The sequence below is a fragment of the Microcaecilia unicolor genome, chromosome 2 (genome assembly GCF_901765095.1).
Source record: "Microcaecilia unicolor chromosome 2, aMicUni1.1, whole genome shotgun sequence".
Lineage (NCBI taxonomy): Eukaryota > Metazoa > Chordata > Amphibia > Gymnophiona > Siphonopidae > Microcaecilia > Microcaecilia unicolor.
The window spans coordinates 83,342,275-83,369,601 of NC_044032.1; the positions used below are offsets into that span (position 1 = coordinate 83,342,275).

Sequence of the window (27,327 nt, forward strand, 5' to 3'; positions counted from 1 at the left end):
AATCCTGTGTTTAATGGCAAAAACAAAATGATTTGCTTATCCATGTTTTTGGTAGGTTGCTAAATGACCACTATTTATTTCCAAGATTTGTATACTCTACGTACTAGATGGATTTACAATTCATACAGATGTACTATCCTTTAGTTTATTGTTTAGTTACCAAACATGTTGTAATATGTATTCTCCAAGGACAAGCAGGCTTCTTGTTCTCTCATGTGGGTTGACGTCCACGTTGACCCAGGAATCTACATTTTGCAAGCAAATATTTAAAAAGTTTTGCCAGAGTCTTCTGGCATGCATGCGGGGACTGATTTCCCGCCCATCGCGTGAACACGTTCCCTCAGTTGTTTTTTCTTCGCGTTGAGTTGTGGTGTTTTCTATCCTTCTCCTCTCAGGCCCAGGAGCGAGTCTTCGTTTCTTCGATTTTTTTTTCTTCTTTCAATTATCGTTTTCAAATATAAAAAAATAAAAAAAAGTAGAGAGTACCTTTATTTTTGTTAGTTTTTCTCCATTTACCTTTCTTTTTCGACGCGGCCGGGTTTTTTTCCCTTATTTTTGTGCCTTTTTCTTTTAACAGGCACAATTGCATCGTTTGATTTCGCTGAAGCCGTTTTTCCTTCCATGTCATCGAAGACTCCCAGCAGCTTCAAACGTTGTACTCGGTGCAACCGGACCATCTCAGGTACCGATACTCATGCCTGGTGTATCCAGTGCCTGGGCCCGACCATAGCCCAGCTGCTTGTAGTCTGTGTCTTCGTATTAAGAACGGACCCAAGCGTCTCAAGAAGTCCAACGAGAAAAGCTTTTTGGGGCTCGGTTGGTCCTTCGACATCGGTACCGAGGTCGGCGGCGGCGTCGAAGTCAAGGGAAGCATCGACGTTGGGAGCGGAGGTAGTGGCTGCTGAAAGACCAATTAGCGCTGGGAGCAGTGAGGCATCGAGTGGGTCTCCACCTGCCTCGAGGCCTCCTGCTATGCAGGCCCCCCGGGACCTGACTGTCGGGCCCGGCCCCGAGGAGGCGTGAGGATTCCACGTCCTCCTCATCAGTACCGAGGAGTCTCGATTATGGGCATTGAGCGAAGGCGAAAAAGCATCGTCATTGTTCTCCTTCGACACATGGTGCCGGGAGCTCTGGGGCGTCGAAAGGAATCGGCACCCGAGGAAGCATCGGCACCGAGAGGATCACTTCCCCTCTTTCAGGAGGTGCCAATGCGTCCGGTCTTCTGGCAGACCGGGTACCTGCTCCCGAGCCTCGACAGATTCTGCCACCGGCTCCTTTACCGACCCCCTAGCCTTGTCCGATGGTGGCTCTCGACGAGCGCAATCAGGGCCATGCTTCCAGAACGTCTGGAAGGATTTGCTGCGTCAGTCTGCTTCGGTGTCCAGGGTGCTTGCGCCTTCTGTACCTTCTGCTGGTAGCAGCATCTGGCCCTTTGCCTGTGGTGAGGTCCCCGACCTCGGTGCCACCTGCACACCCAGGTTGACTCCCCTTCGACGTCGGTGGAGGAAGCTTCACCGCAGTCCAGGCAGGTGTCGACTTCTCGGCACCGCCATCGGGGACATCACTCCTCGGCGTCAAGGCAGGCTCAGTTTCGGACTGCTCTGAGGGATGTCTTGTCCAATACTGAAGATGTGTTCGTGGGCGGAAGAGGAAGGTCCCAGGTACTTTTCTTCTGATGAGTCCTATGGGATTCCCTCTGAACCTCCCCTCCACCAGAAAGGAGACTTTCTCCACCGGAGAGTCTATCCTTTACCTCCTTTGTCCAAGAAATGGCTGCAGCTATTCCTGCTCTATGGAGGTTGAGGATGAGCCCAGGGCTGAGATGCTCGAGGTTCTGGATTATCCTTCTTCACCTAGCTCTGGGGTCCATGCAGCAATCATAGAGGTGGTACCATGGGCCATGTTTCACATGAGACCGCTGCACAGAACCTTTGTCTCTAGATGGGCAGACTGGATGGACGTGCAGGTCTTTTTCTGCCGTCATCTACTATGTTACTATGTTAGAGAGGATGCAACGGCTCCTTTGCATAATGTACTGAGGGAAGTCGTTAGCTCTGTCTAATCCCGTGAGCCCGGAAAAAAGCTGAATCCCAATATTGGATCCACGGTGAACCTGGTTTGATGAGGTCTCAACTACCTCACAGTTCCATGGTAGTGGACTCCACCCTCAAAAGAGCCAAGAGCACTAGGGACTATGCCTCGGCATCCCCAGGCAGAGAATCTAGAACCTTGGACCTCTTTTGTGAGGAAGACGTATCAGGCCGCTTTGCTCGCTGCCAAGATTCAGACTTACCAGCTCTTCACGAGTGTCCACTTGCTGAACTCGGTGAGGCAACTGTCCAGCTGGTTGATGCACTCCCTCTGGAGCAGGCTGAGCCTTTTCGCCAGGTGGTCAGACAGCAGAAGGCGTGTTGAAAATTCCTGGCAGGGGTACGTTCGACACTTTTGATGTAGCATCAAAGATCGCTGCCAAGGTATAGTGATGCGCAGACTCTCATCGCTGCGTGTCTCTGACCTGGATCATTCGGTCCTGCAGCATATGACGGCTGTTCCTTGCCGGGGGGATAACCTTTTGGTGAGAAAGTAGAGAATCTAGTTGACCAGATCAAGAAGCACAATGATGCTATGGATTCTCTCTCCTGCCGGGCGTCTTCTGCTACTGCCTCCTCATCTAGGAGGTTTTTTGGATTGAAGAGGAGTGCTCGCTATTCCTGTGCTAGGCTAGGTACACTTCTGCTTCTCGGCAGCCTGCCCAGGCTCAGTCCCAGCGCATTCGTTCTCATCAACAGCATGCGCCTAAGGCCACTGCGGTTCCCCTGCAAAAGCATGGGACGGGCTTTTGACTGACTCCAGTTTAGCATAGCCTCAGTAAACGTGTCCGTCCTGGATGACTTGCAGGTTGAGGGGAGGTTAATGTTTTTTCACCAAAGGTGGCCTCTTATAACCTCCGACCTGTGGGTTCTTCAAATTGTCCGGTTAGGATACACCCTCAATCTGGACTCCAAGCCTCCAAATTGCCCACCAGGAGTTTCAGTCCTACAGCTCCCAGCACAAGCAGGTACTTGCAGAGGAACTCTTCACCCTTCTACAGGCCCAAGCGGTCGAACCCGTTCCACCAGGGAAAGAAGGCCTGGGATTCTATTCCACGTACTCCTTGTGCAAAAGAAAATAGGGGGGGATGCGTCCCATCCTAGACCTAAGGGCCCTGAACAAATTTCTTATCCGAGAAAAGTTTAGGATGGTTTCCCTGGGCACCCTTCTTTCCATGATTCAGGAAAACGATTGGCTATGCTCTGTGGACTTAAAGGATGCTTACACCCACATCTAGATACTTCCAGCTCACAGGAAGTATCTTCGATTTCGGCAGGGAACACAGCACCTTCACTACCGTGTACTGCCTTTAGGCCTAGCATCTGCGCCCAGAGTGTTACAAAATGCCAAGCTGTAGTCTCAGCGTCTCTACACAGACTGGGAGTGCATATGTTTCCTTATCTCGACGATTGCCTGGAGAAGAGCACCTCGAAGGAAGGTGCTCTGGAGTCCTTGCAAATGACAATTGAGGTGCTGGAGCTACTGGGGTTCGTCATAAATTATCCCAAGTCCCATCTCACCCCAGTCCAAAAATTGGAATTTCAGTGGAGCTCTACTGAACACTGTCAGCTCAAGCTTATCTCCCGAGGCAAAGGTGGACAACCTTCTGTCCCTGGTTCGAGCGTCTCAGCAGGTCACGGCTCGGCAGATGTTGAGACTTCTGGGGCACATGGCCTCCACAGTTCATGTAACGCCCATGGCACGTCTACATATGAGATCAGCTCAATGGACCCTAGTTTCCCAGTGGTTTCAAGCTGCGGGGGATCTAGAGGATGTAATCCAGCTGTCCACTGACTTTCGGAATTCTCTTCAGTGGTGGACGATTCGATCCAATTTGACTTTGGGCAACCATTCCAAGTTCCTCAGCCACGAAAAGTGCTGATGATTGATGCATCTCTCCTGGGGTGGGGAGCTCATGTAGATAGGTTCCACACTCAGGGAGCTTGGTCCTTCAGAAAAAAGGTCTGCAGATCAACCTCCTGGAATTAAGCGCAATCTGGTACGCTCTAAAGGTTTTCAGAGATCTGCTGTCCAACTGAGTAATCTTTTTATACCAACAAGCAGGGGGGCACCGGATCTCGCCCTTTGTGTCAGGAAGCCGTCCAGATGTGGCTTTGGGCTCAACGTCACGGCATGTTTCTCCAAGCCACTTATCTGGCAGGCATAAACAGTCTGGCCGACAGGTTGAGCAGGATAATGCAGCCTCACGAGTGGTCACTGAACATGGGCGTAGTCCACAAGATCTTCGAGTGTGGGGCACCCCCCTCGGTGGATCATTTTGCCACTCAGCTCAATCACAAGGTCCCTCAGTTCTGTTCCAGGCTTCAGGCCCACGACAGACTAGCGTCAGATGCCTTTCTCCTACATTGGGGGACAGGCCTTCTGTATGCGTATCCTCCCATACCTCTAGTAGGGAAGACTTTGCTGAAACTCAAACAAGACCGCGGAACAATGATCCTGATTGCACCCTTCTGGCCGCGTCAGATTTGGTTCCCTCTTCTTCTGGAGTTGTCCTCCGAAGAACCGTGGAGATTGGAGTGTTTTCCAACCCTCATCTCTCAGAACGAGGGGTTGCTTCTACATCCCAATCTCCAGTCTCTGGCTCTCACGGCCTGGATGTTGAGAGCTTAGAATTCGCCTCCTTGGGTCTTTCAGAGGGTGTCTCCCAAGTTTTGCTTGCTTCCAGAAAAGATTCCACGAAGAGGTGTTACTCTCAAATGGGGGAAGTTTGCTGTCTGGTGTGACAGCAAGGCCCTAGATCCCCTTTCTTGTCCTACACAGACCCTGCTTGAATACCTAATACACTTATCAGAGTCTGGTTTCAAGACCAACTCCGTAAGAGTTCACCTTAGTGCGATTAGTGCTTTTTATCGCAATGTAGAGGGTAAGCCTATCTCTGGACAGCCTTTAGTTGTTCGCTTCATGAGAGGTTTGCTTTTCTCAAAGCCCCCTTTCAAACATCCACCAGTTTCATGGGATCTCAACGTCGTTCTCACTCAGCTGATGAAAGCTCCTTTTGAGCCACTAAATACCTGCCATCTGAAGTACTTGACCAGGAAGGTCATTTTCTTGGTGGCTGTTACTTCAGCTCATAAGGTCAGTGAGCTTCAGGCCTTGGTAGTACATGCACCTTATATCAAATTTCATCACAACAGAGTAGTCCTCCGCCATGCACCCTAAGTTCCTGCCAAATGTGGTGTTGGAGTTCCATCTGAACCAGTCAGTTGTCTTGCCAACTTTCTTTCCCGTCCTCATACCCACCCTGGGGAAGCAGTTTGCATACCTTGGACTGCAAGAGAGCATTGGCCTTTACATGGAGCGGACAAAGCCCTTTAGACAGTCCGCCCAATTGTTTGTTTCTTTGATCCCAACAGGAGGAGAGTCGCCATCGGAAAACGCACAATCTCAAATTGGCTAGCAGATTGCATTTCCTTCACTTATGCCCAAGCTAGGCTGACTCTGGAAGGCCATGTCACTGCTCATAATATAAGAGCCATGGCTGCGTCAGTGGCTTACTTAAAGTCAGCCTCCATTGAAGAGATTTGCAAGGCTGCAACGTGGTCATCAGTCCACACATTCACATCTCACTACTGCCTTCAGCAGGATACCTGACACGACAATCGGTTTCGGCAGTCGGTGCAGGATACCCGACGCGACAATCGGTTTCGGCAGTCGGTGCTGCAGAATCTGTTTGGGGTTTAGAATCCAACTTCACCCCCATAGACCCATTTTTTGTTCTGCTCCAGGCTGCACTCTGTTAGTTGTTTATGGTTTCAGGTCAATCTATGTTTTGTCCTCGCAGTTGCGAGGCCCAATTGACCAATGTTCATTGTTTTGAGTGAGCCTGGTTGCTAGGGATACCCCACGTGTGAGAACAAGCAGCCTGCTTGTCCTTGGAGAAAACGAAGATACTTAACTGTAGCAGGTATTCTCCGAGGACAGCAGGCTGATTGTTCTCACAAACCCCCCCCCCCCCCCCCCCCCCCCCCCCCCTTGGAGTTATTTGCTTCTTTTTATGCTTTTTGATTTAACTGAGGGAACGCGTTCACATGACGGGCGGGAAAGCAAGTACTTTTACTTTTTATTTAAGTACTTTTAAAAAGTAACACACCCATCTCTGACAGTATTATATAACTTCAGTGCTTATGTGATGGGCATGGCCCTGATCTACCCATGCCCCTCCCACATCCACACACCACTAGCAGTTACACAGTTAAAGGATTTATGCACTGACCCCCTGTTTACTAGGCCGCACTGGTGGCTGTTGGTGTGGTAATGCTGACACAGCCCATTCACTTTGAATGAGCTGTGTCGACATTGCTATGTGGCTTAGTAAACAGGGGTGTAAGGTTATAGAATTATGTCTAAGTGCAGTTACATGCATAACTGTAAAGTAGTGGCAGTTAGCACCAGTTATAGCCAGTTATTGGTAGTGCCAGTTAGCACCTAATTTAAGTTACGTACAGTACTGGCACTATTGTATAAGCTGTGCATGCAGTTTTGCACACTAAACATAAAATTGTATAAACAAGGTTATAGAATGAGGGGGCATATACCATTTGGTTTAAAAAAAAAAAAAAGCCAACCATATAAGTGCTTTTTGAATATCAGGCAGTGATTATAAAATTAAAGTTCTCTTTGTATTACTCCAAATCCAAAATTATCATGTGATATTAGTCTGATTCAACTGATTTTTGAAATTGTGTACTGTGTTCCCTTATCTTTGATATTAAAGTGTACAACAGTTCTGTGACTTTCCAATAGTATAACAGAATTTAGTGGAAGGACAAAGGGCCTTACTCAAAGGATATTGTCTTTCTGGAGATAATTTTATACCATTGTGCCTATGACAAACACACGTATAATTTAGGCATGGGCACTTCCAGCCATAGAGCTGGAGTAAGTGCTTGCCCTGCCCCTAAATACCAGAGAATGCGAATAACTTATTCTGCACTGCAGATGTGAGAATCCTCCTCATGCATCACCATGTGAACATTGTACCTGCAAAATATACGCTTATAAGATATGTGTATATTTACTGACATAGTGCTTAGGTGGAATTTTGCCATGTGCATACATATATGCATACATATACGCATGTAAGCCCTGCATTCTGCTCATTTACGTGCATAATTGGCATTTCCATATCATCATGCTGCTCAATCCATTAGACTGGTGGGTTGTGCATCTACCAGCAGGTGGAGATAGAGAGCAATCCTTTTGCCTCCCTATATGTGGTCATGTGCTGCCGGAAACTCCTCAGTATGTTCTCTATCTCAGCAGGTGGTGGTCACACACAGCAGCAGCTCTGGCTAGGTCTCCAAGCCTAATCCTTAGGTTTTGTGAGTACATGGGGTTGAGGGCTCTTCTTGAGCAAGTGCAAACCTGGTGGTGCCAGGTCCCTCCTTTTCTCCCCCTCCCGCTGGCTCCGTTAAAAAAAAAAATTTTGGACGTCCTTTAAGGGCGTTTATTCAACCGTTTATATCAGCGTTTTTGCAGCTGCTCACTGGGGACACCAGAGTTCATTACTGCTCGGAACGAGCAGCAGGTAATTTTACCTTTGAGCGGGCAGGGGTTCCCCCGATCGGCTCCACGTGGCTTATGGCGTCGGAGGGGCCCAAGGGCGCGAAGAATCGCTCCCCCAGACCGCGTGTGCGTGTTCTAGCGGGGATGCGGGGGGTTTCAAAGCCTGATTTGCCTTTTTTGGGCGTCAGTTTGGAGTCCGGTCAGTGTCCCGGTTCTTCCTCCGGTGCGGCGGTTTGTTCCCGCACATAAGCGCCCATCCCCCGCTGCTCGCCTCCCCATTTGGCCGGGCATTCTGCTCGGACGGCTTCTTCTTGGGCCGCCCTCGAGGTGGGAGACGTTAATGTTATGGTCGCCCTTGATTCGGGCGATGGCAAGAAAGCGGCAAAAGTTAAGCGCCGTTCTTCCCGCGCGGCTCCTTCTCGGAGGTTTCGCGCCCGGACGCCATTTTGGATGCGCAGCAGTTTCTCCCCCGCTCTTGCGAGAGCCGGTTTGAGGGTTGTGTATAGGGCCGTGGCCCAGGCTGCAGAAGTGCACAGTCTGGGGGGTTTCTCCCCTGAGTTCATTTGCCGCTGCATCAGGCTTTTCTTAGCAAAACGCTGCCCCTGCTCCCCTGTCTGATAAAGGGGTTGAGGCCTCGGAAGTAAACGCCCTCGGGTGGATTTCCAGGCCCTAGAGGACTCTGTCTCCTCTGATGTAGATGAGGGCAGCGTATCTGAGTTCTCCCAAACGGTCCTTTGGGGATTCCTTGGAGGAGGACGGATTCCCGCTCGGATGGAGCGGATGACCCCTCTGCAGCGCGGATCTTTTGCTCAGAGGATTTGCCCAACCTGTTAGTGCAGGCCATGAGCATTTTGAAGATTTCCTCTCCGGAGGACGTCCCCTCTCTCAGCCTCTGCTGGCTCTGCCATTATGCTGGGGATGAAGCGCCCGCCCTAGAAACCTTCCACGTGCATGAGGCCATGCACACCTTGATTTCGGCTCAATGGGATGTCCAGAAGCGAGCCTCAAAGTGGCTAGGGCTATGTCCCGCCTCTATCCTCTGCCTGAAGGTGAACAGGAGGCCTTTCTTTGGCCTACCGTGGATCCTTAATCACTGCGGTGACTAAGAAAACGGCGTTGCCGGTGGAAGGTGGCACGGCCCTAAAGGACGCCCAAGACAGAAGATTGGAGGCGGCTTTAAAGTCGTCCTTCGAGGCGGCTGCTTTAAGTTTGCAGGCCTCAGTTTGCGGTTCCATGTGGCCAGGGCGTGCCTGACGATTGTGCAGCGGGCTTCCCCCTCGGATCCTTCCTTGAGGGCTGATTGGCCGGCCCTGGAATCGGGCTTGGCCTACTTGGCAAACTTGCTGTATGATGTCTTGAGAGCCTCGGCTAAAGGTATGGCTCAGACAGTTTCTGCTCGGCGCTGGCTTTGGCTGAAGCATTGGTCTGCTGACCACGCCTCTAAGTCTCGCTTGGCTAAGTTGCCTTTTAAAGGCAAGCTGCTCTTTGGGGTCGAGCTGGACAAGATTGTGACCGATCTCGGCACGTCCAAGGGCAAGAGGTTACCGGAGGTCAGGGCTCGGGCAGTGGTGCCCGCCCCGGTTCTCCAAAGGACAGTTTCAGGAAGCCCATCGGTATCGCCCGGGCAAGTCGGGCTCCTCTGCCCCCTCTTCCTTCAAGAGGAACTTCTCCCCCAAGCAGCATTCCTTTCGCAGAGACCGCCATCCTGGAGGTGCGTCCTCCGGTCTCCCCCAGGGTCTCGTACCCAATGACAGGGCCCTGGTCCATGGCCCAGAGCAGATTGGAGGACGCCTATCCTCGTTTCTAGGAGAGAGGACCAGGGTAACTTCAGAGGCTTGGGTGCTGGAAGTCATCAGAGATGGCTACAAGCTAGAGTTCTGCCAACCCTTAAGAGACGGGTTTGTGCACTCTCCCTGCAAGTCTCCGGTCAAAGCTGTGGCAGTGCAGCAGACTTGGACACTCTGATCCGCCTGGGTGCGGTCGTTCCGGTGCCAGAAGATCAGCTGGGCAAGGGATGTTACTCCATTTACTTTGTGGTACCAAGAAAGGAAGTTCTGTGCGGCCTATCCTCGACCTCAAAGGGGTCAATCGGGCCTTGAAAGTTCGACACTTCCGAATGGAGACTCTCCGCTCTGTTATAGCGGCAGTGAAGGCAGGGGAGTTCCTGGCATCCTTGGACATCAAGGAAGCTTACTTGCATATTCCCATCTGGCCTCCTCATCAACGCTTTCTGTGTTTTGCAGTCGTGGGCCGACACTTCCAGTTCAGAGCCCTCCCGTTCGGGTTGGCTACTGCTCCGTGGACCTTCTCCAAAGTAATGGTGGTCATCGCGGCCTTCCTACGAAAGGAAGGAGTACAAGTCCATCCTTATCTGGACGACTTGCTGATCCGAGCCCCCTCTTATGCAGAGTGCAGCAGAGCTTCAGACCGGGTGATTGCTCTTTTGAGCTCCCTGGGGTGGATCATCAAACTGGGAGAAGAGCCAGCTGCGCCCGACTCAGTCCCTGGAGTATCTGGGAGTTCGTTTCAACACCCAAGTGGGCAGAGTGTTCCTGCCAGACAATCGGATTGTCAAGCTTCAGGCTCAGGTGGACCAGTTTCCTAGTAGCCTCTCCTCTTCGGGCTTGGGACTATGTGCAGCTGTTGGGCTCTATGACGGCCACGATGGAAGTAGTGCCCTGGGCCAGGCTCATATGAGACCTCTACAGCACTCTCTGCTGCAGCGATGGACTCCAGTGTCGGAGGATTACGCTGTGCGCCTTCCCTTGGATCCAGCGGTGCGCAAGGCGCTGAGCTGGTGGCTGAGGCCAGACAAGCTGTCCACAGGAATGCTTCTTTTGACCCCGGAGTGGGTTGTCACGACGGACGCCTCTCTGACGGGCTGGGGAGCCCACTGCTTGGGAAGGACAGTGCAGGGGCTCTGGTCTCCTGCAGAGGCAAAGTGGTCTATCAACCTCCTGGAACTCAGAGCCATTCGGTTGGCGCTTTTGGAGTTTCTTCCGGTACTGACGGTGAAGCCAGTACGGGTCCTGTCGGACAATGTCAAGGCTGTGGCCTATGTCAATCACCAGGGAGGTACCAACAGCGCCCCTCTAGCCAAGGAGGCCATGAATCTATGCCAGTGGGCGGAAGCGAACCTGGAACAGCTGTCGGCGGCCCACATTGCGGGAGTCATGAATGTCAAGGCGGACTTTCTCAGTCGCCATACCTGGATCCCGGAGAGTGGCAGCTATCTGTTCAGCGTTCTTGGACATCACGAAGCGCTGGGCCAGCCGAGCATAGATCTGATGGTGTCATGGCCAATTGCCAAGTGCCACGCTTTTTCAGCCGAGGACGGGACCCTCGATCTTTGGGAGTAGATGCTCTTCTCCAACGGTGGCCGACACAGGAGCTTCTCTATGTGTTCCTGCCCTGGCCATGTTGGGCAGGGTGCTAGACCGGGGTGGCAAAGCATTCGGGTCGGATAATCCTGGTGGGTCCGGACTGGCCCAGACGTCCCTGGTATGCGGACTTTATCAGGCTCTCTGCCAGCGGTGCGGGGCCTGTTGCATCAGGGTCCCATGGTGATGGAGGATCCCTCCCCCTTTGGTCTTACGGCCTGGCTATTGAGCGGCAGCGTCTGAGGAAGAAGGGCTTCTCAGACAAGGTCATCGCCACTATGCTGAGAGCGAGGAAGCGCTCTACTTCTACTGCTTACGCCAGGGTTTGGCGTACCTTTGCATCGTGGTGTGAGGCAGGCTCTTTTCTCCCTTCACTGCTCCAATTTCTTCAGTGTTGGCGTTCCTGCAAGAAGGTCTGGAGAAAGGCCTGTCGCTCAGTTCCCTTAAAGTCCAGGTAGCGGCTCTGGCTTGCTTCAGGGGTCGCCTGAAGGGTGCTTCCCTGGCCTCGCAGCCAGATGTGGTGCGCTTTCTCAAGGGAGTTAATCACCTACGCCCTCCTCTGCACTCGGTGGTGCCTGCGTGGAATCTCAATCTAGTGCTAAGAGCCTTGCAGAAGCCGCCTTTTGAACCCCTTGTCGAGGGCATCTCTGAAAGACCTGACGTTGAAAGCAGTCTTTTTGGTGGCTATCACTTCAGCCAGACGAGTTTCCGAGCTCCAGGCGCTATCATGTCGGGAGCCCTTCCTGCAGTTCACTGAGGCAGGAGTGTCTATTCACACGGTGCCTTCCTTCCTGCCCAAGATTGTTTCTCGTTTCCATGTGAATCAGCAGCTCTGCCTACCCTCCTTTCGTAGGGAGGACTACCCAGAGGAGTACTCTGCTCTCAAATATCTAGATGTGAGACGAGTCATCATCAGATACTTGGAAGTTACCAATGATTTCCGGAAGTCGGATCATCTGTTTGTGCTGTCCGCAGGTCCTCGTAAGGGTCTGCAGGCATCCAAGCCTACAGTGGCACGATGGGTCAAGGAAAACCATTGCAGCGGCTTATGTGGCCGCGGGGAAGATGCCGCCTATCCAGCTGAAGGCTCACTCCACTAGAGCACAGGCGGCCTCGATGGCAGAGGCCGGGTCCGTCTCCTTGGAAGAGATTGTAAGGCGGCAACTTGGGCATCGGCTCATACCTTCTCCAGTCATTACCGCTTGACTGTGGCTGCTCGGGCGGAGGCCCGGTTTGGAGCTTCAGTGTTGCGGTCAGGGATTTCTATGTCCCGCCCTGGGTGAGTACTGCTTCGGTACATCCCACCAGTCTATGGATTGATCAGCATGATGATATGGAAGGTAAAATTATGTATCATACCTGATAATTTTCTTTCCATTAATCATAGCTGATCAATCCATAGCTCCTCCCAGATATCTGTACTGTTATATTCTGGTTGCATTTTAGGTTCAAGTTTAGTCTTCAGTTCCTGTTCAGGAGGATCTTCGTGTTCAAGTTTTTTCAATGAATTCTTCTGGAGTTGAGACGATTTTGTGTTACAGTGAGCTGCTGCATTCCTCTCCCCTCCGTTTTACGGGGGCTGGATTGAGACCTAAATTCTGCCGACGCTCCCTCCCGCTTCGTGCGGCAGTAGGGCAGCCTTATATCCCTCCCGCTTCGGCGGTGTTAGGGTCAGCCAGCTCATCCCGTGGTTGCGGTCGCAGGATAAGCCAGATCCCTCCGCATCGACGGGTGTGGTGTCCCTCCCCCGCTCCGCGGGGATGAGCTGGACGGATTCCCCTCCCCCACTTGTGTGGGGATGAGCTGGGTTGATTCCCCTCCCCCGTTTTCGGCTGGTGGTGAGCTGTGCAGTGTCCCTTTGTGGGTGTAATTCTCTAAGTGCTGAGTCCTGCGGATGGAGCTTTGATATCGACATACTGAGGAGTTTCCGGCAGCACATGACCACATATAGGGAGGCAAAAGGATTGCTCTCTATCTCTACCTGCTGGTAGATGGACACAACCCACCAGTCTATGGATTGATCAGCTATGATTAATGGAAAGAAAATTATCAGGTATGATACATAATTTTACCGTATATGTTAGCACCCACTTTACAGAGTTACCCCCTTTCTTCCCATGGGAAGAAATTGCATTAAATGAAGCTCAGAAAGTCTGAACCTCTCCTTAATATCTACCTAATACCCTAGTATCCTAATATCATCTGATTAAAACAAATGAATACATATAAATGCATCATAACTTGAACATTTCCATCATCTAAAAACAGCATTTTTATAATTTCAGGTATGCAACAGTGTCTTTAACAGCTGGGACCAGTTTAAAGATCATCTGGTATTACATACAGGTGATAAGCCCAATCATTGTACAATATGTGATGTATGGTTTATGCAAGGAAGTGAACTGAGACGGCATCTGAGGGACTATCACAGCATTTCACAGCGAATAGTGACAGAGGTAGTGCTTCCAGTAGAGACTGTGGAAACTGAACAAGCAACATCAGTGACTTTTGGAGAGCAAGTGGAGCAACTCCACATGTTACCTGTTGAAGAAGTAATTCAAGTGCAGGTAGATCCACCACAGGTAACTGTGCAACATGTGCATTCAAATCTACTGCAGGAGAATCAAATGAAAGGTACACAAATTGATGATATGCAAGACCAGATACATGTGGATCACCTAGAAGTAGAACATATTCAGATAGAACCAGGAACAGAAGTACAGGTAGAGGAGATACATGTTGAACATGTGAATCAAATACAGATGGAAGAGGTACAGACTGAACTTCTCAATGAGTGTGATACGGAACAAGTTGAACCTTTAAATGTGCAGCAAGAAGAACTGGAAGAAAAGGAACCCGACCATATAGGTGATACAGATAATGGAGAAACTCAGCATGTGGACTGCGAGAAAGCTGAAGATTTAAGAATTAAACCAACAAAGGAAGTGCAGGATGAAAGAGTGGAAAATTAAGAAAACCTATTCTTTAATACAATTTTTGGAAAGAAATGCCAAATGCAGTTCTAATGAACATATTGGTTCTTATGCAGGTAATGGTCAGCTGTTCATTATCACTGTCCTTATAGAAATCAAACTGGTGGACCAAAGCTAAGACTATCTCCTGAACAATTAAACTATTCTTTTGTACATAGAATCACTTGTTTCCTTTTCATTGAGCAAAAGCTATTCCAAGGATGGATAGCTTTGTGAGAAGTTAGAAAACTGGCTGTATTCCCTTGTTGTATAACTTTACCTGTTTTTCTGTCTAAGGGGTCCTTTTACAAAGATGCGCTAAAACGTTGCCTGTGCTACTTTTAGCATGTGATTTTCCCGCGCGTTAGACCATCTCTTAATGTGTCTACAAAAATGCTGAAATTCTGTTTACCAAAAAAATGTAATGCCCAGCGCTCTGCTCAAATTTTTATCAATTAAACCAAACAGCATAAATAATTCACATGTATGAATTTAAGGGACCTCAGCAGTAACTGCCAAATAACAAGCTAACTTTACTCCTGTAGTGCCCAGTTCTTCATTGGTCCCAATTTTAATTTATTCATACTTAATGGTTTAAAAATTGTATTCATTTTTTTGAACTTTTTTCAGTTTTCATGTATACTCTTGAAATCTTGTTCACAAAAACACATATCATAAGAAACAGCTTGAAATGCTTGTAACTTCTAGGACCAGTCGCCTCGCCAACATGCGGCATGTTTCGCTTAGTCTGCGTCAGGGTTGGTCCTCACACCACACATAATATTTTCTACCATGGGAAACTGCGTGTGCCAACTTCGGAACTACCAATGGGCTCCTGTGCTACCATAGCAGTAGGACCAGTTTGGCACGTGCTACCCACGCCAGTATCCTTACTGCATGTTTGTAAAAGGGCCCTAAGTCTCCAGTATGCAGTTAATTGCAATGGTCATTTTAATTTGATTTTTTTAGATCAATTCCCTTTTTGTATCGTTTTTTAGGAATGTATGTCTATTGTCATATCTAGGATGTGTATATATCTATATATTAAATACATATTTAATGTACAGTTACTATATAGCATTAAATATATATTTAATATGAATACAGACCATACAATTATGTGTGTATACACACCAATAGGATTCATTGATTTCCAATAAATATGATACAAGAGATGTTCAGCTGACTTTGTAAAAGCATTCTTTTGCACCAGGCCAGTGATTCAGTGCCAGGGTTGCCCATCATGTGATAGATGCTAATTCAGTTCTACACTTGTTTCTTCATCTCAGATTGGTAAAGATCAGGACATTCTGGTGGCAGAATGTGTAATCCATCTTGGAGATGTTCCATGTTCTGCTTTGATGGCAACATATAAGATAAAGAAATTGGGTGATCTTTGAAGTGAATTGGCATATTCAGATAGACAGCAACGCTGAATATACATGGAAAGTACTCAACATGTATATATATAATATCTCAATGCATTCAGCCATTATACCTATAGCTGAGTGGTTTAACTTTCTGTCCTATATTAAACCCCGCTTGGCTATATGGATAGTGGCTGATTCTCAACCCTCTGTACAGCCAGACAACATGCGCTCACTCTGCTTTAGCAATGTTCAGATAATGCTGGAGCACTTTAGAGAGAATTTTCAATGGCAGTCTCCATATAATGAAGATGAAAATTTGTGGATAGGGGACTTATATGTTGATGGCTGCCACTAAAAATGTGTTCTTTTGAATATTGCCCCCTGTATTGCTTGGTCTATAGCAAGACTTCCCAACCTCTTCTGGGTGACCACACAGCCAGAAAGCTTTCCAAGATATCCACAATGGATATTACATGCAGTAAAGATATCATGCATATTCATTGACAATAAATCTAAAACAATCGGGTATCTCTCAATTATATCAACAATAATAATAACCACTATTACCTATATCAATTGTTGATTTGAAACATTTGAAATATATACCTTTGCACAAAACATACTAAAACAATCATTATTAAACACATATAAACCATTAACAATATAGTTACAATCTCTAGATCATTTGGATAACTTTCTTTCGCTGGTCACCCAGGGTATTTTCTATACGTATTTCTATGGAAAACATACACTTGTATAATAGCCTACCCCAGGTGCCACTGCTACACACTAAATAAAACAATATTTTCCACTGCTCAACACCCCACCCCTACCCCCTGGATCTGAAAAGCTGGGACAAAAGTGAAGCTGACAGTAATTCCAAACGGACTCTCAAAGAGTCAATAAATTCCTTTCAAACATGCTGGTAAATTTGAGGAAAACTCCTCAGTGTCATCAGTTCTCACTTGAACCTTGTCCTCCCCAAAGTGGCTTGTTTAGTAGAACTAATATATCCAATATGCTGTTAAATACTTATTCATTAAGTCCCCCAGATCTTCAACTCAAATCCATAGGTGATTGCAATAAGGCATGTTCCATCTTCTCTTGGTTTTTCAAAGAAACTTGCTAAGAGAATTTCACGTGAACATGCCGCTTGCATATACTCCAAGTGCAACCATGGAATGCTGTTACTTGGTCTCTACGTGGACCATGTTTCACTTGGCTTCTTCAGGAGACCAAATCTTACTATAAGCAGAAAATATAATTGCTATACATTTCTCCTAACTATATTAGTTTCTTAAAAATAAAATCTGAAAAATTAGCTTTTTCTCTTTCAAACTTAATTTTTTGACGTATCCCCACCCCTAGCTGATGTTAACTTTATAAGCACTACAAACTACAACTCTTTGACAGAATATCCTCTATCCATCCAATGAGATACCAGCGGGGTTTCAACCCTCTGCAGCCATATATTAAGTGCTAAGCCATCTGAAATTTTACCTTACAGGTGGTTTCCCCAATATACCAGAGATCACAGGGGCATTTAACCATATATACCACACCCTCGGATTCACAATTCGTGGTGCTCTTCAAATTTAAAAAATTTGTTCAAATTGTGGTTTGCACAACATGTTTACAGTAAACACAATGCCCACATTTCTTGTCACATCTCTGACTTGAATTCCTTCCCAATGTTTTACAATGTAATAATTCCCCTAAATTGGGTCCTCTAGTAAATGCAAATTGTGAAAGTTGATTAAAATCTTTTAACAAAGACAACACTGGCAAATGATTGAATTGGCCCTAACTTGGGTGTAATAAGGGACTATACAAGTGATTCTGGAATCTTTTTTCCTCGTGGCCGGATGTAATAGCCACTTTCTTTGAGCATTATGCACTCTTTCCCTAGCTCTTCTCACCATCTAGGATGTCCTCTAGCTTCAAATCTGTTGAACATATCACCTGCTTGAGATCTATATTGCTGGTCTTCAGTACATAAACATTTCAGGCGCATAAACTGTCCTATAGGAATACCATTTCTTAATTTCTGGGGATGATGACTTGAATAATGTAATACCATATTACGATCTGTGGGTTTTCTGTATGAACTAGTAGATACCCCAAATTGATTTAACTCAATAGAAATATCCAAAAATTCCACTCAACACCCCCCCCCCCCCCCATATTAGTAGTGAACTGGATATTAAGATCACACTGATTTACATATTCCAAAAAAAAAGCATTCAGATAATCTTTCAGCCACCCAAAGTAACAAAATATCATCAATGAAACATTTCCAAACTAGAATAGACAATCTTTGCTGAGAAGTATAAGCATACTTAGCTTTGACTTCTGCCATATAAAGGCAAACAACCATGGGAGCTACCATAGCCCCCATGGCTACTCCCTTGGTCTGACCATAGAAAGTACCCTGAAACTCAAAGTAATTTTTCTTAACCAATTGTGCTAATTGTAGTAGTAGTTCTACCATCTTCCCCAAAACTGACCTTGCATTAAGGGTACACTCTAACAAAGAAACAGCAGTATCCTGAGGGATGTTAGTGTAGAGGGAAGTGACATCCAAAGTAACTGTTGTCAATTGTTGTTGAGGTAACTGTATTACTTCCAAAAATAACAACAAATCCGATGAATCTCTAATATAGAAAGGTATCTCCGAGACAGCCATTTGAAATACAAATCCAAAAACTGTGAGAGGGGCTCAAATAAAGAGCCCTTCCCCAATACAATAGGTCAACCAGGTGGGCTATGTAGGGTTTTATATATTTTTGACAAGAAGTATATCACAGCTATCATAGGAGTTTCTTTATACAAATATTTAAATTCTTTATAGGATATAATCCATACTTCCATAGTCTCATGTAATATACCCCTGGCCTGTAATTGAAGATCTCCTGTTGGGTCTAATAATAGCTGAGTATAAAACACATGATTAGACAGCTGTAATGCCTGTGCCTCATAATCTTTCCTATCTTGTGTAACTATACCTTCCCCTTTATCAGCTCTCATGACAATTATTGAAGGGTCCTCTCGTAAATCTTCTGCTGCCTTCCTCTGTTGTTTTGTCAAATTATTATGAACATAACCAAAATTAGTTTCTAACCTCAATACATCCCACATCACTAATTTTTGAAACGTAACAATCACCAAATCAATATTACCGGATGGCACTCATGATGAAGGGAGATGAAATTTCTTTAAGAATGTAGTATCTCCTATGGAGTCAATAGTACCCTCAGATTCTCCAAACAATTGTCACAAACGCAACTTGAGAAAAAGTTAATTCAAAACTAAACGTACATCAAAAGATAATCCCAATGATAATACCGTTATTTTTTCAGTAGTTAATGTTTTAGATGATAAATTGAAAACTGGTATTAACTTTTCTTGTTGATCTGGCGCTTGGGATCAGCTCCCATCGCATTTATTGACTCTCTGAGAGTCTGTTTGGAATTACTATCAGGTTCACTTTTGTCCCAGCTTTTCAGATCTGGGGGGAGGGGTGTTGAGCTGTGGAAAAATTTGTTTTATGTAGTGTGTGTAGCATTGTCACTTGGGGGTAGGTGATTATACAAGTGTATATTTTCCATAGAAATATGTATACAAAATACCCTGAATTACCATTGAAAGAAGGTTATCCAAATGATCTAAAGATTATAACTATAATGGTATATATGTGTTTAATAAAGGATTGTTTTATGCAAAGGTATATTTTAAAATGTTTCAAATCAACAATTGATATAGGTAATAATGCATATTTATTGTAGGTAACCCAGCTGTGGGATCTCCAGAACAGATGTGAAAAGCACTGGTATTCAAGAGTAAAAAAGGAGAAGATTTTGATAGATGTGTATGACATGTTTGATATCAAGCTTGAATGTCCTGTCAAGTATTGTAATTAGACAGCCCAGATTCTATTGAGGATGGCAGTGAATATGTCTAGGACAAACTATATTATGGGTAGAGCTAAAAATAGTATACACCTATGATAAAAACAACAATAAATGACGGGAGAGTAAAGAAAGATTTGTTTAAGCTCAAGAACTTTCACCAACCTGTTTAAGCTAAAGATGTATGAGTCAGGAATTGAATGCAACACAAATTGTGCCTTTAAAGAAACAACAGCTAGAGTTACTAATTCTGTTAATGTTTGTTATTAGTATCAGGTCTTATTGCATAAAATGCGACCTGTGGTAAAATACCATATATTAACAGCATTATCACGCATTGACGCAGTAGGCGCATTAGTAACTCTAGCTGCAAATTTGTACAAAGCTCCTAAATAACAGTATAGAGCAATGTGATGTAGATAATACTGCAATGTTTTTATTTTTTTTTTGTTTTTGTTTAGAATTGTCGGCTACAGATTGTTTTCTTAATTGTATATTCAAGTAAAAATATTGGAATACATTCCTGTTTGTGAAAAAGATAACTGAAAAAGAGTATTTATATCTGTAGTAAATATGAAAGAATGAATAGTTCAATTGGCATCTGATTTGGATTATTTTGAAGATAAAGATCAATTTACCAATTAATGTATTTAAAAGAACTATTGTGAAAATGTATATAGGATGCATCAGGCTCTTCTTTTGAAATTAAAATTTTTTTATGACCTTGACATAGTGGGTTTTTCTCAATGTGTCTTGAAGCAATAAATGTGGCAGGGATAAATTACAGATTTAACAGTAAGAACATAAGTATTTTAACTAGCACTGCCAAACAGTAAAGCAGTACCAAAACTTGGAAGCTAAATTAATGTGACATTATTCATCTCTCTTAATTGATGAGCAAAAACATATTATACCATATTAGATATTGGATTGTTCAAACACTGTACAAAACATAATTCAAGATATCACAATACATATGTCCAAGTTTCCAGGTTTATTTAGCACTTATATCCCGTACATCATAAGAAACATCTGAGCAGCTAACAAAGGGGGCCTTTTACCAAGCTGCGGGAAAAAGGACCCTGGGCTAGTGGCAGGGGGCCCTTTTTACCATACCAGGTAAAAAGACCCCAGGCACATATGGCTATGCGGTAAGAGAACTCTTACCGCATGGCCAAGCAACAGGGAGCCCTTACTGCCACCCATTGAGGTGGCGATAAGGGCTCCCACACTAACCCAGTGGTAACTAGGCAGCGTGCAGCGATGCCCAATTACTGCCGGGTTACTACCACGCAAGCCATTTTCGTGGGTTTTCTTTTTCCCCCAGAAATAGTGCACGCTCTGGACGGGGCTTCCACCAGTTGCCAATTTGGGCCAGCGGTAATCCCAGAATGGTAAGCCCCAAAGCTAGTAAACTAGAAAGAGTAGAGAAAATGGAGCTAGAAGAGGAAGGGGGGAAGGTAGGTAGTAAAAGGGGGGAGGAAGAAAGAGCAATTTATTTATTTGTTTAGATTTTGCTCACACCTTTTTCAGTAGTAACTCAAGGTGAGTTACATTCAGGTATACTGGATATTTCTCTATCCCAGGGGGGCTCACAATCTAAGTTTGTACCTGAGGCAATGGAGGGTTAAGTGACTTGCCCAAGATCACAAGGAGCATATGTGGTAGGAAAAGGGGGTAGTAGAGGATGATAGAAAGGATAGTTTCAGATGTAAACAGGCTCATATCGGGGAGGAGAAGAAACTGTCATCAAAGTCAGCATAATTAATTTATAGAAAAAGCATCTGAAAGAGGAAGGTTTTTAGATTGGTTTTAAATTTGTTTAAGGAGATGTGTGATCTGAGCTTCAGAGGTAAGGTGTTCCAGAGAGTGGGGTCAACAACAGAAAAAGTAGAATTATGAGTGGTATCTTATTTGATGTGCTGAAAAGAGGGAATGGCTGGAAGATGTTGAGAGGAGTGAAGGGCTCGTGAAGGAGAATAGAAGTCAGAAGATGTGCCAGGACGGGATAGAGCCAAGATGGCGCTGTGATCAGACACACCCGGGTTTGCTCCTGAGGAGGCTCTGAGTTTTTGATTCATCTGCGTCCTTGGACCCGTCGAACGCGATGGGAAAATGGAGGGGAAAGGTGAAGGACATCCCCTCAATTCCTGGAACCCTTCCAGCGATCGAGCAAACAACTTTACAGTTTCCGAAGAAACAACCGGGACCTCTAAGTGCTTCATCTCCTTCTGCAACTCTCGACGCGTTGACGTCGATAGAGAGCGGAGACGGGGCTTCTCTGAACCCTGTGGAACGCACGGCACCACGCCAGCCGGGGAGCAAGTTTTTCGCAGTAGCCCAAGCAGTAACGGATACCGAAGTAGTGCAACCATCGCTGCTTGAGGGGAGGTCTATTGCGATATCAAACGGGACTCAGGAACAACTTTCAACAGCCTTGCAGGCCTTAAAGGTGTTACCTCAAGAAATTGTTTCCAAGTTATCCCGCTGGGAGATCTTATCTCACTCCCCTCCATTAGCAAGTGGTATAATTAAGCCTGCCGTTGTGACATTAGAGTCACTGTGGGACATGGTCTACAGCACTCATTCTTCCATGCAGGCTATGATTCGAGAGAATACTAATGGTATTAATGTTATATGGACTCTAAGATACAAGAAATGGGGATTTTGGAAGCAGTCTTAGTTAAAGATAATAATTTTCTTCATAAACGCTTGGAATACCTGGAAAACCAGGTTAGAAGACTTAATCTAAGGTTTCTCAATTTCCCCCCAAGTCTCCACTAATTTCCCCTATGGACATGGTGAAAAAATATATGAGTGAGATTCTGGGGAGGGATAAGGAATCATTACCTCCTATTACATGTGCTCAATACATCTGGAGCCTTAAGGGGAAGGAGGGAGAGCCCCCCTTACCAGTAGTGGGAGAAGCTATGAACCTTACTTCTTTCCTGGAAAACTCCTTGGAACTTATTACCCACAGGACAACTATGCTGGTCACCTTTGTTTTGGAGCCAGACCGGAATGCTGTTTTAAGACTTTCATTAAGACACTTAGATAAACTGTTTATGGGCTCAAAAGTTAGAGTTTTTCCTGATCTCTCTAGGCAGACACAGGTGAGACGCAGGGCTTTTTTAGCCCTGTGCCCCAGAGTCGAGGCTGTGGGAGCTAACTTTGTATTGTGTTTTCCTTGTATATGTAATATAGTGCTAGAGGGTAAACAATATCAGTTCATGGACTCAAAACAGCTGATTGATTTTCTTGATGCAAGAATGGAAGTGAATGTTGTATGTCGTCTCTGACTAGCAGGCTGGAGGTTGACCTAAGAGGTGGCAGATGTAAGTTTTCTTTTTCTTTGGTTTTCTAAATTCTTGGAATCATATTTCCTCTCTGGTGGACGAAGATGATTTTCTTTTCCTTTTTTTGGATTTATTACTGATTTATGTAAATTTAATGTGTATTTCAGTGTCTCAATGTGTTTGAGATTATATAATAAAATTTTGAATTAAAAAAAAAATAAAAGATGTGCCAGGACAGGAGGGGACCCAGTGGTGACTATTTTAAATACTTGAAGTAGAATCTTATAGGTTATTCTATATCAGTGATGGCGAACCTTTCAGAGACCGAGTGCCCAAACAGCAACCCAAAATCTAATTATTTATCGCAAAGCGCCAACAGGGCAATTTAACCTGAATATCAGGTGCCGGTACTCATTATGGGCGGGGTCACCACATATGACTCCACCCCTATGATAGCCACACCCCTTACACCAGCCATGGCGCATATAAACAGACATCATTGAAACTATTATACTAGTATAGGAGAAAAAAATAACATGAATTGTTTTCATTATAAATCATTTTGGTAAGCTGTTACAGCTCCAGTATACCCAGTGCAAAATAAGACAGACTAAGTTAAAGGACATTGCTAACTCTTATTCAATCGATTGACCTCCCGGGCTTTATTTATGATGACGATATTCAAATTCTGACAACTACAGACCCCACCAATCTGCAAGATATTCATTTTCTCAACAATAAACTCTCAAAGAGCACTTCCTGGCTAACACACTTTAAGCTAAAGCTGTATCAAAGACCATCCTATTTACTAACCAATCCAATAAGGTTCTTACAATTCCACTCTTACTCCACAATGTACAGATTCCTTTGGTTTCTTCTCTGAAACTTGTAGGCATTATAATTGACAACAATCTCAATTTCTGGAACTAGATTTCAATTTTGATTTGGTGCTGCTCTTACAAAGTGCGTCTGATCCGTTCCATTAAGGCACATCTCTTCCCCCAGGCTCTCCAGATCCTAGTACACTCTCGTCTCAAATAGACTATTGCAATTCGTTATACCAAGGCCTACGACAGAAAGATATACATCATATTCAATTGATTCAAAACCCTACCATTAAACTGATCACTGGTGCAAAAAAATTTGAACATGTTACATCGTTATTGAAAGCGGTCCCACTGGCTCCCTATGAGAATACCTGCTACAGGTAAGAATCTTCGCTTTATGATACACACTTTCATGATAGGCAAGAATTGCAAATGGTTTTACTTTAGATAGCACAGCTATATAAATGCTTAGTAGTAGTAGTAAGGAAATGGGACTTTTATATCCTGTGAATTCAATATAACTGAAATAGAATTGTATAAAGCATAAAGATCTCTTAAAAAGAAAAACCTCTGAGCTAATGAATTTTTATTAAGGAATTTGGCTGGTACAATGGTTAATAGGTATACTAAATAGATTGGAAAAGAGGAAAGAGGATAACATTTATTTAAAAAATTAAAAAAAACTTTATACAAGCTATACAGAGACTGACTGACCTGTGGCCTAAACAAATATTAGGCTCAGATTGCAAACAGTTATGAGTGGAGGAGTGGCCAAGTGGTTAGAGCACTGGTCTTGACATCCAAAGGTGGCCAGTTCAAATCCCTGCTCCTTGTGATCTTGGGCAAGTCACTTAACCCTTCATTGCCTCTGGTATAACATTAGATTGTGAGCCCTCCAGGAACATGGAGATACCCAGTATACCTGAATGTAACTCACCTTGAGCTACTACTGAAAAGGTGTGAGCAAAATCCAAATAATAATATTTAACCGATTCACTGTTTTGAGCCATGTGGTACATTCATAGAACCTTCATTTAACATTTGTTAAAGCCTTCCGTTCACAGTCTTTCCAGAGGAAGGATGACCTCCCTCCCCCACATAGAAGACTAAGCTACATGAAAGGTGCCTCAGTTCAAGTCTCTACTGCAGCCTTGCAAAGAAGGTCTAATATGGAGCCACATGATTTACAGCATAAAGACCTTCTCATCAGCTAAAATTTGTGTTTTAAAGATATGTCATTTTAGTGAACTATATATCTCCATCCTGCCTTGACTCTTACATCTAACCTCACACTCGATGCCCACGTGAAGAATACAACGAAAAAGATGTTCTACTCCATGTGGAAACTCAAAAGAGTAAAACCTTTCTTCCCGAAATACATCTTCCGTACCCTGGTACAATCAATGGTAATAAGTCATCTGGACTACTGCAACACACTATACGTGGGCTGCAAAGAACAGACTATCAAAAAAATCCAAACAGCCCAGAATACTGCCGCCAGACTCATATTTGGAAAAACTAAATATGAAAGTGCAAAACCCCTGAGAGAAACTTCACTGGCTCCCACTCAAGGAACGCATTGCGTTCAAGATCTGCACGATGGTATACAAAATCATTCATGCAGATGCCCCAATCTACATGCTAAACCTTGTGGACCTACCTCCCAGAAACGCCATAAGATCATCCCGCAAATTTCTCAATCTGCACTTCCCCAGCTGTAAAGGACTAAAATACAAGCTGATACACTCCACCACCTTCTCTTACATGAGCAGGCAGCTGTGGAATGCATTACCTACAGCCCTGAAAACTACTGACGAAATAACTAACTTTTGCAAATCTTTGAAGACACCTCTTCAACAAGGCCTACAAAGAGAACCCATAGCCTTACAAAACTACCCCACTAACCCACCCAGCTATGATAGTCCCCCTTCTATACTATCCTCCCTAACACCTTCCTTCACTCTTCCATTACTTAATCTTTGTACACTACCAATTGTATCTGATATCCTGTAATGACTATGTCATAACAAAACTCTGTAAGCCACATTGAGCCTGCAAATAGGTGGGAAAATGTGGGATACAAATGCAATAAATAAATAAATCCCTTTGTGCTCACTTCAAGAGACATTCTCTCCTTGAAGTGAGGCCAGACACAAGCGAAGAAAAAGATGGTATCACCTGCTGATGTGACACGGGGCCATAGATAATTCAACAGATGCTGTATCGGGAGTAAAGCCCAATCACTTTCCTCACCCAGAGGTGGAAGTTTCTGGATTAGGGAATGGTATGCTGAACTTGAAAGCATGATGGATTACAGCATAATCACCCAAATTCCTAACACCTCTACATATGAGAATGGCCTGAAGATGTCCGGAGAAACCTATCCTGCGCTGGTCAAAGCCTTTCTTAGGAGAACTTAAGGATGAGAGTCCTTTCTTGAATAAATATAGTAACATAGTAGATGACGGCAGAAAAAGACCTGCACGGTCCATCTAGTCTGCCCACGATAAACTCATATGTGTATACCTTACCTTGATTTGTACCTGTCTTTTTCAGGGCACAGACCGTATAAGTCTGTCCAGCAGTATTTCCCGCCTCCCAACCACTAGTCCCGCCTTCCATCACCGGCTCCGGCACAGACCCCGTATAAGTCTGCCCTCCCCATCCTAGCCTCTCAACCACCAACCCCTCTTCCCCCCGCCACCCAATTTCAGCTAAGCTTCTGTGGATCCATTCCTTCTGCACAGGATTCCTTTATGCCTGTCCCACGCATGTATGAATTCCGTTACCGTTTTCATCTCCACCACCTCCCGCGGGAGGGCATTCCAAGCGTCCACCCTCTCTGTGAAGAAATACTTCCTGACATCTTTCCTGAGTCTGCCCCCCTTCAATCTCATTTCATGTCCTCTCGTTCTACCGCCTTCCCATCTCCGGAAAAGATTAGTTTGCGGATTAATACCTTTCAAATATTTGAACGTCTGTATCATAATCACCCCTGTTCCTCCTTTCCTCCAGGGTATACATGTTCAGGTCAGCAAGTCTCTCTTCATATGTCTTGGAACGCAACTCCCATACCATCCTCGTAGCTTTTCTTTGCACCGCTTCCATTTTTTTAACATCCTTCACAAGGTACGGCCTCCAAAACTGAACACAATACTCCAGGTGGGGCCTCACCAACGTCTTATACAGGGGCATTAAAACCTCCTTTCTTCTGCTGGTCACACCTCTCTCTATACAGCCTAGCAACCTTCTCGCTACGGCCACCGCCTAGTCGCACTGTTTCATCGCCTTCAGGTCCTCAGATACTATCACCCCAAGATCCCTCTCCCCGTTCGTGTCTATCAGGCTCTCCCCACCTAACACATACGCCTCCCTTGGATTTCTACTCCCTAAGTGCATCACTTTGCATTTCTTCGCATTGAATTTTAATTGCCAAACGTTAGACCATTTTTCCAGCTTCTTCAGATCTTTTTTCATGTTTTCCACTCCCTCCGGGGTGTCCACTCTGTTGCAAATCTTGGTGTCATCCGCAAAAAGGCAAACTTTACCTTGTAACCCTTCGGCAATGTCACTCACAAATATATTGAACAGAATGGGCCCCAGCACCGATCCCTGAGGCACTCCACTACTCACCTTTCCCTCCGAGCGAACTCCATTCACTACCACCCTCTGGCGTCTGCCCGTCAACCAGTTCCTAATCCAGTTCACCACTTCGGGTCCTATCTTCAGCCCTTCTAGTTTATTCAAGAGCCTCCTGTGGGGAACCGTGTCAAAAGCCTTGCTGAAATCTAAGTAGATGACGTCCATAGCATGTCCTTGATTTAATTCTCCTGTCACCCAGTCAAAGAATTCAATGAGATTCGTTTGGCACGATTTCCCTTTGGTGAAACCATGTTGTCTCGGATCTTGCAACTTATTGGCTTCCAGGAAATTCACTATCCTTTCCTTCAGCATGGC

The 27,327-nt window shown here is 45.4% G+C and overlaps 1 protein-coding gene across 1 annotated transcript in view; it reads left to right on the top strand.

Moving 5' to 3' along the window:
* The window catches only part of ZNF131 (zinc finger protein 131), a 206,725-nt gene extending 186,758 nt beyond the window's left edge, over nt 1-19,967 (top strand). Inside the window, exon 8 of the mRNA XM_030193094.1 lies at nt 13,283-19,967. Coding sequence (XP_030048954.1) covers nt 13,283-13,969 — 687 coding nt within the window. The 3' untranslated portion in view covers nt 13,970-19,967. The remainder of the gene's footprint in view (nt 1-13,282) is intronic.
* Nucleotides 19,968-27,327: the final 7,360 nt, after the last annotated feature.